Below are 12,376 nucleotides of genomic sequence, written 5' to 3' on the forward strand. Positions count from 1 at the left end.
GAGGTTTCCGCTGAAGTTGGTGTTGTGTCTCTGGTAGGGCGAGCCAGGCCAGCCCGGGTTCCCAGGAAGTCCAGGACTGAAAGGAACACCAGGATCACCTGGTCTCCCAGGTTTACCAGGAGGACCCGGGGCCAAAGGAGACCCCGGACTTCCAGGATTCCAAGGTAAATCCTTAAAACTGCTTTTCACAGTCGAACCTGTTCCCACTTTTTGGAGGATTGATGATCGTAAGTTACAAAAAAATGCAGGAAAACTGCTAAAAAATGTGAAACCTGTGGCTTATCGGAGTGGTTAAAGGTTCATGTTCAGCTGATTCTCAATAGCTTCACATTTCACTGAAAAAAGTTGAATTTCTACAAAGTTGTAATTTTTTTCTGGATATTTCTAGCTTTTAATATCTTGGAAGACAAGATTTTATCAAGCTCAACTTTCAAGTTTAATTCCACATTAAATTTAGTTCTAAAATATGGCTTTTTATATAAAAAAATGTGAATAATTTTGAGTGGTGACCTGCCAGCTTTTAATCACCACCTTGGTGGGGGAGTTTGAGTGCCCTCGTGATCCCAGGAGATATGTTGTCGGGCCTTTATACCCCTGGTAGGGTTTCCCATGGGAAACAGGTCCTGGGAGACGGGCCAGACTAATAGCATGTTAGTAACCCCCTATGAGAACCGTTAAATCAAGGACTGTGATGTTACCCATTTTGGCGCAGCTGGGGCCCCACCGTGCAGCCAGGCCTAGGGTTTGGGCTCACAAGCAAGTGCCTGGTGGCCAACCCTTTTTAAAAAGGGGAACTGGCAGATGTGGTCCAACTATAGGGGGATCACACTCCTCAGTCTCCCTGGGAAAGTCAGGGTATTGGAGAGGAGGATTCGACTGATAGTCCAACCTTGGATCCAGGAGGAACAATGCGGTTTTCATCCTGGTCGTGAAACACTGGACCAGCTCTATATCCTCCATAGGGTGCTCTAGGGCTTATGGGAGTTCACCCAACCAGTCCACGTGTGTTTTGTGGATTTGGAGAAGGCGATCGACCATGTCCCTCAGGGTGCCTTGTGGGGGAGTGCAGAGTCCGGGGCCCCTTGTTAAGGGCCGTCCGGTCTTTGTATGACTGAAGTAGGAGCTTGGTTCGCATTGCTGGCAATAAGTCAGACCTGTTCCCGGTGCGTGTTGGACTCCGGCAGGGCTGCCCTTTGTCACCGGTTCTGTTCATAATCTTTATGGACAGAATTTCTAGATGCAGCCAGGGGCCGGAGGGGGTCCAGTTTGGGGACCACAGGATTTCATCTTTGCTTTTTGCAGATGATGTTGTCCTGTTCTGTTCCGAACCTGGAGCTACAGCTTACACTGGGGCGGTTTGCAGCCGAGTGTGAAATGATAGGGGTCAGGATCAGCACCTTCAAATCAGAGGCCATGGTCCTTGACCAGAACTGATCCTCCTGAAAGAGCTGGAGGAAGTGTCGGGGGACAGTCAGGGCATCTCTGCTTAGACTGCTGCCCCAGTGACCCAGTCCCAGCGGGAGGTGTGCAGTGGGCAGCGGGGGCCCTCTGGTCATCCATCCATCCTCCCAGCGGTGGAAGATGGATGGATGGATGGATGAATGTGAAGTGTTGAGTTCACTGGTAACAATAATTCAAAATAAAGTAAATAGTAGTTTTTGTAAATAGTACTTGTTGTGAGCATCCATCTGGAGCCTCTGTCTCTCCCCTCCCACCAGGCGCCCCTGGTATCCCCGGCCCTAAAGGTCTCGATGGCGGACCCGGTGGTCCAGGTCTCACTGGAGCCCCAGGAAGACCAGGAGAGTCTGGTCGACCAGGAGCGCCTGGACTCCCCGGAGAAAAGGGTCAGGCAGGTCGTGATGGGATCCCCGGACCTGCTGGAGTGAAAGGAGAGCCAGGTATGGAAGCCAGCTCTTGCTGTTACCTGAACAGTTAATTTTCTTCTTGTTTCAGTTTTGTTAACTTCACTTTATCTCCAATAGGACTTCCTGGGTACGGTGGTCCTGGTCCTTCTGGGCTTCCTGGGCTGCCTGGTGAGCTGCCACCCAATCTTCTACATTTAAGGACACAATGGGTGATTCTGACAATAAACTTATCTTCAAAATTCGGCTTTCTCTCTCAGGCGCGAAAGGAGACCCTGGTCTTCCCGGTCCAGCGGGCGGATCAGGTTTCCCTGGTACGAAAGGAGAGCCCGGTTTCCCTGGTTCCCCCGGTCTTCCTGGCAGCATCGGCCCACCTGGGCCCTCTGGTCAGGCTCTGTCCGGCCCGAAAGGAATCCAAGGTCCACCTGGACCACCTGGAAGATCAGGTACTGCAGTTGTGTTGGCCACCATATGCACTCCTGCCAGTCGCTGCCTGGTTTTCTGATGTCGGCAGAGTTTTCACTGTCATACAACATCACTTTATTTTTTATCAAGAATATCTCACTTGATTTTTAACCTGTTCAATGAAAACCAGTCAGCAAACTGCAGGAGCTCCGCTTTTAAATGGGAATGCTCTCATCTCCATGTCGGTTGATTTGCATGTCACGGTGCACCAATCAACACCCTGGTGAAAAAAATGCGTCACTGTATGAGCACCCGTCCAATCAGTGTCAGTGTTGGCGACACACACCACCCCTCCTCTCACCAGGAGACATCGAGGCGTGCCTCCTCCTCCTCCTCCTCATGCACCAGTCAGTTTGGGGTTTGACTACATTCCCCAGAAAGAGCATGATTTTATTATTTCAATCACACTCTTCTGTCTGTGTCATTCTTTTTTTTCATTGAAATCCTCAAAATTCATCCACTGTGTCTCCTCACGCCCTTTCCCTCCACTCCTGTCCCTTCATGGAGGAAGTTGGAATCGAAGCATCTCTCCACAGCCCGGAAGTCTTCTGTCACTTGTAATGTTGTGTGTCTATTGTTTGTGGTCGTTCATGAAGAAAGAGTGAGACAGCCAGGCCGGAGACGAACTCACAACACGCTCACAGTAAAACTATATTTCCACAGATAAAGTGGAGTTACAGTGAAATATCAACAAAGTCACAGAGTGTTGTGGGGTTGTGTCTGGCTTTGCTGTCCTCCGTGTGTGTTTTTTTTTTTACCCACCATTCAGTCATCTGCATGGACACTGTTAACACAACACACACACACAGTGTACCCACACACTGAAAAGAAGCCTCAGGCAGTGCTGCAGACGATGCTTTCGGTTTTAAACACGTTGAATATTGTTCCAGACTGTGAAAACATGCTGCTTAGATGCAGTAATATGAAGTGAAAATCAAGTTTTGATGAAACTCTGAATACCAAGTTCATTTCATCAGAGTTTTATGCTTGAATGAAGTGATTCAGAGGATTTAAGATGTATGATAGAAGTTAATATTAACTGTGAAATCCTGGCACTGTCAGCACCGAACCCCAGCACTGTCTGGTTAGAGAAAAGTGTTTTCTTGTTGTTTTGGGTGTCATGTTGACAAATAATGCTGCAAAACTCTTGCGTCCCATTCCCGTGGCTTGGCCCCGCCCTCTGTGGCTTGGCCCCGCCCCCTCGGCTGATGACTCGTGCATCCGGCCGCCACAGGCCCCTCAGGTCAGACCCACTGATCCTGGACTTGAACTGCACGTCCTTCACAGCAGCACCGACTCAGTTTAACGTCACCCTCTGATTCCACCGGGAACAAATTCCACCTGAACACTGGGAAATCTCTGCATTTTATTTCTTTTTTACCTTTGTTTCTTCCTAATGACTGTCTTCTTTCACTTTTCATGCACACTGGTGGTAGGACAGTGCACCTTTAACACGTAAGCATCATTTTGAATGTTAACACACACGAGTGTTGTCTTGAACAATCAGCATGTCACACAAGATCACAGGAAGGAGCAGTCTGTCTCTTAATATTGAGAAAAATGAGTTCATGCACAAAAACCCCACCGTAGAACTAACTCACATGAAGCAGTGATCATCCTCCATGTTTGTCACATCTCTTAATTCAAGTCGGAAATGTCACTGACATGTATGAAGTGTCCTATGTGTTTCAGTATTAAGTTCGTTTTACATAATTATTCTAACATTTAACAACAGAAATTCCTCTATTGGAAGTGTTAAACATGTTTACTAACTGACCAATGCATACATGTTTCAATAAATATACTCTACACTACACTGAAGGTTAATTAGACTAGTGTCAGGTCAATCTGAAAACACTTGTTAATTATTCCATACATGTTTGGTTAATTGCACATATACTGGAACACTTCGATGTGTTATTTATGTTTTTATGCGTTTGGAGAGTCAAAAATACAGCATTTTGAAATATTCAGTGTCACAGGAGCAGACGTTTTTTATTAATCCAGACAATAATAGGTTCAGATGTCACTGAATCAGACCTCCTTGTCACTGTAGTGAGACAAACCCAAACTTTACACTTGAACAGATTAACCAGTCAAAGTCAAAAAGTTGCCGTTCCATTGTTTGCTGTTTCTGCGCTTGTGCTTTTTCCCGCTGTCTAAACCTGCTCTTCTTTTTTTGCCACATGCCGCCTTCCCGGCTCAACTTTACCTGGGAATTCTGGAAATCCTAGGTCCTCCAGGTTAGACTCCAGTGGTTTGGTGGTTTTCTTGTATATTCTGGGACACAAGACGTCTATTTTATTTTTTTGTGTGTTTATTTTTTTTAAATCTACTGTTTTAATCTGAGTAGGAATGAGTCTCGCGTGGGGTTGGGATCCGATCACATCCAAACTCTTTAGGAAATCTGCTCAGATTGCAGCTACGATTACTGTGACATTGCTTCATAATGTTTTGAAGATGAACTTTTCTCGACCCTCTTATCTGTATGTTTGTCTTAATTCACAGGGATGTTGTTGTTTTCCTGTTTTGTTACCTAAATATTGAAGGACCCCACTTGTGTTGAATGTTTGACTTTTCTGTTACTCCACAGGACAGGCTCCAGGACACACACATGAATACACACATAAAACTTGTTGAAAAATTGTCAAAATCTTTTCAATATTCAATGAATCGTTTCCATCGATGTTGGATTAAAATGTGGATGGATCATTAGAGGATCCCACCTGTGCTGTTTCATTGATTTAGTGTTTTACTCTACCTGACCTTCAAACCTCTGCGTCTCCTCTGAAGGTCAACCTGGACCACAGGGTCCTCGTGGACCCCCGGGAAGCGGTGGCGTGAAGGGAGACAAGGGTATCCCCGGTGCTCCCGGACAGCCTGGCTTCCCTGGACAGAAGGGAGAGACCGGCACCTCGGGATTCCCGGTAAGGAGGGCTCATATGATCGTCTCCCTGAGTGTTAAATCAACGAGCACCATCGGTTAAAGTGTACCCACCCCCCCATGAACAGGGTTCTAGTGGTCTTCCCGGCGGCCCTGGTCCCAAAGGAGACATCGGTCTGCCCGGTGTTCCTGGATTCCCCGGTGAGTTCACAGTGACAGCTTTGGAACTACCATCGCCAAACATATCACACACATCAGTGTTTCCAGTTTGAGACAAAAACCTGATTCTGGTTTTTATCAGGGCCGAAGGGAGACTCCGGACTTCCCGGTCGTGGTGGCCTTCCTGGAGATCCAGGAGACGTTGGAGCGCCTGGTGAGTAGAGATTTAAATCCAGAACGCTGACAGGATTTTACATGTGGAACTCTAACTCGTTGCATTTTGACAGCAAAATAAATCGAAAGTCATCAGGATATTTTTGTTTTTTACGCAGCATAGGACATTGTTTTTATGAGTTGTCTTTCACCAGGTCTGCCCGGTGATCCCGGCATACCTCCAGCTCCGATTGTGGTGAAAGGAGAGCGAGGTCCTCCCGGTCCCCTGGGCCCTCCTGGCCCTCGTGGACTTCCTGGTTCTCCTGGACGTGAGGGACTTCCAGGTAGGTGGATTTGGATCCTGGAGATCCTTGTAGAATGTTGTGTCCAGACACATCATGACAAGGAGCATGAAGTCAGTGTGTGAAACTTTAAACGGACAGAGATCAAATCAAGACCAAGACTTTCGGGGTCTGACATCTAATCAAGACCAAGACCAGAGTCTCCTAGGACCAAGACTTTAAGGGGTTAAACTGAGTCAAGACAAAGACCTTGAAAAGGGGATCTTGAGGCTGGCAGACCTGCCAACCTGTACGCATTTTGCGTAGCAGGTACGCAATTTGACATCAAAATACGCTGGTACGCTCCGCCTCATTAAACTACGCAAAAAGCTGCAGACGTCTGTGAGCGCTGTTATAAATGCGGACCGTGGACGTTCTCATGTCTGACAACACGATGCAGCAGCAGGGCTCTGAAGTGTCACGCATTTCGGTGTGTTGTCACGCAGTCACGGCACACATTGTATTTGTTACGTTGAAAAAAATACCAGTAAATTAGGCTGGTGCGCGGCAGCTATGGAACCGGGAGGAAACACGTGCTGCCCTCGTAGTGCTGCGACGTTCAATGAACGAGTCGTTCGTTTGAACGGCTCTTTCAAGTCAACGACGAGAGCCGGTTCTCAGCTGTCTGAGAGCCGTTCCTTTGTGCAAACTGTCCACGCTTCCTTCACATGTCTCCTGAGTGTCTCCTGAGTCCACCTGTCACCGCTGCCTTCATGTGAATGACGGAGTTTCAGTTTTCCGCTGCTTCCTCCAGTCACCTGAATGCAGCAGCTAGCAAGCGGAGGAGGAGTGTCGCGAAACCGGAGCGGAGCCGGTGTTTTGGAGGAACTGATTCCCTATTAACTGGCGACTGGGTTTCTTTCACGTCCCTTCTTACTGATAGATGCTAAAAACTACACAAAAAGCCGTGTCAGACCTTTAATGAGTCTGATTTCAACATCTGCTGCTACTAGCAGCAGCAGCAGGAAGTGCTAGAGGAAGTCGGTCACCAGTTAACAAGGACACCAGTTAATTTGAAACACCGTATTGACGGCTTTATAAAGGTTTTAGTAATAGAACACACGCACGCATGTGCACACACAGCATAAAATGCTCTGTTAAAGGACACGTAGCAGCATTTTGAAGCTCTTTTCTGGGGACGACGTGCAAGGTCAGCTGCAATGTAATGTGTATCAGAAAAACATCTGTTTAAATATTTGTCATTAAACAAATTAAAAAACCAAATGAAAAATTAAAATTTAAAACTGACATTGCCACCCCCCCCCCACCCACCCCCCGGTCAACAACTGTCCCGGCAAGTGGTACTCCCAAAATTTTGGCAAGGTTGGCAGGTCTGGGCTGGTCTTGATTACTACAACACAACGCAGTACTTTCTTCTCTTCTTGCTCTCAGGTTCCCCTGGCAACCCTGGAGATCCTGGTACAGAAGGTCCTCCTGGATTCAGTGGCCCACCAGGAAGGAAGGGAGACCCTGGGCCAGCTGGTCAGCCTGGTAAGATGCGGGAAATCAGTTCAACCACAAAATGGGTCTTTTCTGTCAAAAGAATTTAAGTGAAATTCATCACCCCCAAAGTTTTGTTTTTCCTTTGTCTTTGCTGCTTTGCTTCGTTTGAGTTTTTCCTGAGAAAGCTACAATTAACAGTCACCCTTAGCATCCTGAACCAGCCACTTCCATTATAGCCAAACAGCTCATTTCTTCAATCGAGTGTTTCCTCACTATCCCAGGTCAGCGTGGCTTCCCTGGTCCCCCCGGCTCAGACGGTCCACAGGGCCCACCCGGTCTCCCAGGATCCGTATCAGCAGCCCACGGCTTCCTCATCACCCGACACAGTCAGACTGAGGAAGTTCCCAGTTGTCCCGACAGAACGAGCATGATCTATGATGGATACTCCCTGCTGTACGTGCAGGGTAACGAGAGAGCGCACGGGCAGGACCTCGGTATGGAACACCTTGAGAGTGTTTTTGTTGTCAGGACCTGAAAGGTCTTGGTTTATTTCATTAAAACACCTAACACGGCTGAACTTCCTCCTCCAGGCACAGCCGGCAGCTGCCTGCGCAGGTTCAGCACCATGCCCTTCATGTTCTGCAACATCAACAACGTCTGCAACTTCGCCTCCCGCAACGACTACTCCTACTGGCTGTCCACCCCCGAGCCCATGCCCATGTCCATGGCGCCCATCACTGGAGAGGGCATCAAGCCTTTCATCAGCAGGTGCACGAGCAGAACAATGAGGGGGGGAAAAGGAGGAGCGTCGACTGTGCTCACATGTTTCAGTTCCTGAATTCCTGTGTGTGTTCTTTAGGTGTGCAGTGTGTGAAGCTCCAGCCATGGTCATTGCAGTCCACAGTCAGACCATCCAGATTCCCACCTGCCCGGCAAACTGGGAGGCTCTGTGGATAGGATACTCCTTCATGATGGTGAGACGCAGATACGATACACATAGAATCTTCAAGCTTCATGAAGTTTGAAAGTATCAGAGTAATAATCACTCCCGTTCTAAAGAGATGTGAGTTTAACCTTAAAGTTGCAACGGGTTCTAAAATTCAAACCTTTCATTCAGACTCTGTCTCTCCTTTCCTGTCTGTCCTTGTACCTCTTGTCCTAACGCCTCCGTCTCTTGTGCAGCACACCAGTGCGGGTGCAGAGGGCTCCGGTCAGGCTCTGGCCTCCCCCGGCTCCTGTCTGGAGGAGTTCCGCAGCGCTCCCTTCATCGAGTGCCACGGCAAGGGAACGTGCAACTACTACGGCAACTCCTACAGCTTCTGGCTGGCCACCGTGGAGCCTGTCGAGATGTTCAGGTACAGATGCACGCATCGGATGGGTGAAACTGTCAGATTTAGGCAGATTTAGGAGCGTGTTTCCTCCTGCAGGTGGCTGTTAAAAGCTATCTTTCAGAGCTATAAGGAGCTGGTGCAAAAAAAAAAAAACATTTTCAACAAAGTCAGATCATCCAAAAAGTGTCTTTAGTAGCAACTTCACACTAAATAAGTCAATTTTTTTTTTTTAATTGAACTTCCCTCTATGTACCACATGAGGGAGCCCACACTCTCTCTTCACTTTATGAATAGCAATTATTTAATTGTCCATCCTGGACCCAGTCTGGGGACCTTCTTGTTATAAAGCAACAAAACGCTACATTTTAATGAATGACTTCCTCTTTGATTGTTTACTGTTGTTTTCTCATCCCTCGTCGTCTGCAGGAAGCCACAGTCGGAGACCTTCAAGGCGGGTAACCTCCGGGCGCGTGTCAGCCGCTGTGTGGTCTGCATGAAGCGCACGTAACGTCGCACGGCAGCGAGCAAGCCCACCGTTGCCGAGGGCGACGACGCCCAACTCGGGGCGCCGTTGGATGGGGTGGGGGGGCGGGGCGACCGACTTGGGGGGGCACACAGCTGTCGCCCGTGAACGTTGCCACGGCGACAATTCCAATGGTGCGTTGTCTTCCAGAATCGATACAAACTACGACTAAAACAATGGTGCTACTGTGCAACACAGCTTAAAAAAAAAGACAAAAGAACAAAAAAAAAAAAAAACAACTGAAATCTTACATTTTTAGTCTTTGTTTTTCTTAAGAAGTACCTCAAAATGAAAGCAGAAAAATACCCACTAAATGGTGCCATGATGGATGTGTGACAACAAAAGTGCATTTCTCCGTTCTTTTCCCCTTTCTCCCCTCCTTTCTGCGTCTCTTCATCACTTTTTGACACAACAAAACGTGATCCTGTACTTCTTTTTTTGTTTGTCTGTTATCGGGTTTCTTTCTTCTTCTTCTTCTTCTTCTTCTTCTTCTTCTTCTTCTTCTTCTTCTTCTCTTGTTAGCCTTGTAGATGAGGAGTGGATGGTTCTCCACAGTTACCAAATCGGCACTTTGACTTCGGAACATCCAGATGAGAGATGCACTGACGATGAGCTTTCCTTAGTGAGGCTGACTGCCTTGATTTTTTGTTTCCTTTTTTCTTTGACCTCTTCATTCACACACTTCTCGTTATGTTTTCGCTTCACGTTACATTCGGTGGTACTAACCCTGCTGTAGCGCGCCTGCTTACCGTCAGCCTACTCCCTTCTTTCTCTTCCTTTTTTTGTAAGTAATAAAATGTGTATATTGTGTAAAACACTTTTTTTTTTTTTTTAGCGTATTAGGCCTTGAATCAGTACCAGCTGTTTGTTAAGAGTCCAGGTTTCTCACACACAAACACACACATCACACACTCACTCGCTTCACTGCTCACTCACACACACACACCAACTCAGATATTGTACAAAGTAAGGCTTTTATGAATGAAACAGTATTTTATATATATAATAAATATATATTTGAAAAAAGAGGATTAAAAGGTATATGGACTTTATTTGGCTGTGGGGGCTTTTTACTGAAAAATAAAGACAACTACTGAGCACAGACGGAGCCATTTTTTTTTCCCGAAAACACCACCGTCTTGTATGACAGTTGCTTCAACCTTTTGTATTCAATTTGTAGAATTAATGAATGTCGAACTAAAGTAAAGGGGATTTGCTTTTATGTAGTCTAATGATTTGGGGAATGTCACAAATACCTGTGCAGAAAAAAAGGATTGGAATTCAATCTTGGCTACTTGATTATAAAACCACAGCATTTGTTTAGTATGTGTGTGTTTTAAAACGTTACAAGGTGCTGGGCTTTGCTGTCAAAAAAGGTCCTTTTTTATTGGGGTGGGAGGGTTTTTTTTTTTTTTTTTTGCACCAAAATCTTTTAAATCCACGTTCACTCGCTTGAATTTGTATCCAGAACCGGTTCAAGGTTTCAGTGTCTGTACATTTAAATCAGATGTTTCTGACTTCAGGCGTACACACACCCGATGTACTGTAAGTCTACCAGAGCTCTTTTCATGGGGCGGGGGGGTCATTTCCTGTGACTTTATTGTTTTGTTTTGTTTTTGTTTTCAAAACTGCTTTTATGAATTCTAATTTCGTCAACCTGGGGTGCGATTAAAATTGTGTATTAATTTTGTTTTTTTTCTTTTGTTTTCATGTTATGTTATCCAGAAGTTGTTATAAACTTTTAAGACTGAAATAAATACTATGTCCAAAGTGTTGTCTTGATGAAGTTCTGTGAGCACCACCGAGAGAGAACAGCAGGCAGCTGTTTGGGACCCGCCATCACCCCTGAATGACCCAAACCGATCAACACCGTCACACTGAAACTCCTCTGAACTGATCACAGCCAATACTGTGCTGTGGGAAAAATATCTCTTCAGCTGCAGTATTTATCCACAAACTCAAAATAAAATCAACCAAAAGTGCAATTTAGAAGGTTTCCAGCATCCAAAGTGAACTTTAGATTTGATGACCTCCTCAGTTTGTAAATGAAGCCGCTCTCATTTCAATATTTGATGGAACACTGAGTTTGGAGGAATCCATGAGAGAACTGTTCATGTTTTTTTCCCTCCTGACAAGAGTCAAAAACTCAAGTTTTAGTAGACAAAGCTCAGTGTTCAGTGTGTGTGATGAAGCTGAAGTTAGCTTCTGATTGTGGGGGTTAGGGGCCAGGGGTTTGTGGCCGGTATGACTGAGGTGTGTGTGCGTGTGTGTGTGTATATGTGTGTGGGTGTGTATGTGTGTGTGGGTGTGTATGTGTGAGTTTGCATGTATATGTGTGTATATGTGTGGGTGATTGGATAGGTATGTATGTGAGGGGAGAGTGTGGTGCCCTGTGGGTGGTGGCCCTGGGTCTGGGTTCTTCTGCCCCCTGTCCAGGCGCCAAGGAAGGTGTTAGTAGAGGGGGCTGGCAGCTGAATGAATGAAGGAGTGACTTCATTGTATTTTTTCCCCTGCTGTATAGCGCATCGCCACTCAGGCTACTGGCTGGAAGCCATATAATAGACACAAATAAACATTAAGAAGTTCTGACAAATTCACATTTTATGACATTTTTTCTCCATAAGGAGGTCAGCAGCAATTCACCATATGACAAGAACAGACCAGAACAAAAACACTTTCACAGCAGTAAATCACTGCCATTTTAAGCGCTGTCCTTGGTGCTGAAGATGCAAAAAAAAAAAACACAGTCAGGTGGGTCTATACTCCAAAACTCACTACATCTGACATGACAGGTAGTCAGGATAGAATAAAAAAAAAACATCAGTCCCACAAACCAACAGCAAGCGACGGACAGATGATCATATGGAACAGCCAGTGGCAAACGGCGAACAGAAAAGCAGAATTCCCACGGCGAACACCAGAAATGGCACCAACTAACTGTTGTCTTCTGAGGAGAGGTTTAGCCAGTGGTGGGCCGTCAGGGCCTGCAAAGCCTTCTCTGCTGGCCTAAAAAGCATCCGAATTACAGACTGATGTAAATTATATTTTGTCCATAAATAATTAATACATGATTCCAAACAGTATGTTCCAGTTCCTTTCATAGTCTTCCCATGGTTGCGCTGCTTCCAGACATGTTTTTTTCACATTAAATCGTTTAACCAATCAGATTTCAGGCATCATCTGTTGCTAGGGTCAAAGAAATCTGCCCGAGGCCT

The 12,376-nt window shown here is 46.2% G+C and overlaps 1 protein-coding gene across 1 annotated transcript in view; it reads left to right on the forward strand.

The window, feature by feature from the left end:
* col4a5 (collagen, type IV, alpha 5 (Alport syndrome)) overlaps positions 1-9,203 on the forward strand; it is a 36,663-nt gene extending 27,460 nt beyond the window's left edge. The window contains exons 36-49 of the mRNA XM_030083712.1: positions 38-164; positions 1,719-1,898; positions 1,983-2,033; positions 2,123-2,308; positions 5,121-5,254; positions 5,340-5,412; positions 5,513-5,584; positions 5,739-5,867; positions 7,257-7,355; positions 7,589-7,801; positions 7,898-8,075; positions 8,167-8,281; positions 8,490-8,662; positions 9,065-9,203. Coding sequence (XP_029939572.1) covers positions 38-164; positions 1,719-1,898; positions 1,983-2,033; positions 2,123-2,308; positions 5,121-5,254; positions 5,340-5,412; positions 5,513-5,584; positions 5,739-5,867; positions 7,257-7,355; positions 7,589-7,801; positions 7,898-8,075; positions 8,167-8,281; positions 8,490-8,662; positions 9,065-9,146 — 1,812 coding nt within the window. The 3' untranslated portion in view covers positions 9,147-9,203. The remainder of the gene's footprint in view (positions 1-37; positions 165-1,718; positions 1,899-1,982; positions 2,034-2,122; positions 2,309-5,120; positions 5,255-5,339; positions 5,413-5,512; positions 5,585-5,738; positions 5,868-7,256; positions 7,356-7,588; positions 7,802-7,897; positions 8,076-8,166; positions 8,282-8,489; positions 8,663-9,064) is intronic.
* The last annotated feature ends 3,173 nt before the right edge of the window (positions 9,204-12,376 follow it).

The sequence above is a fragment of the Salarias fasciatus genome, chromosome 3 (assembly GCF_902148845.1).
Source record: "Salarias fasciatus chromosome 3, fSalaFa1.1, whole genome shotgun sequence".
Lineage (NCBI taxonomy): Eukaryota > Metazoa > Chordata > Actinopteri > Blenniiformes > Blenniidae > Salarias > Salarias fasciatus.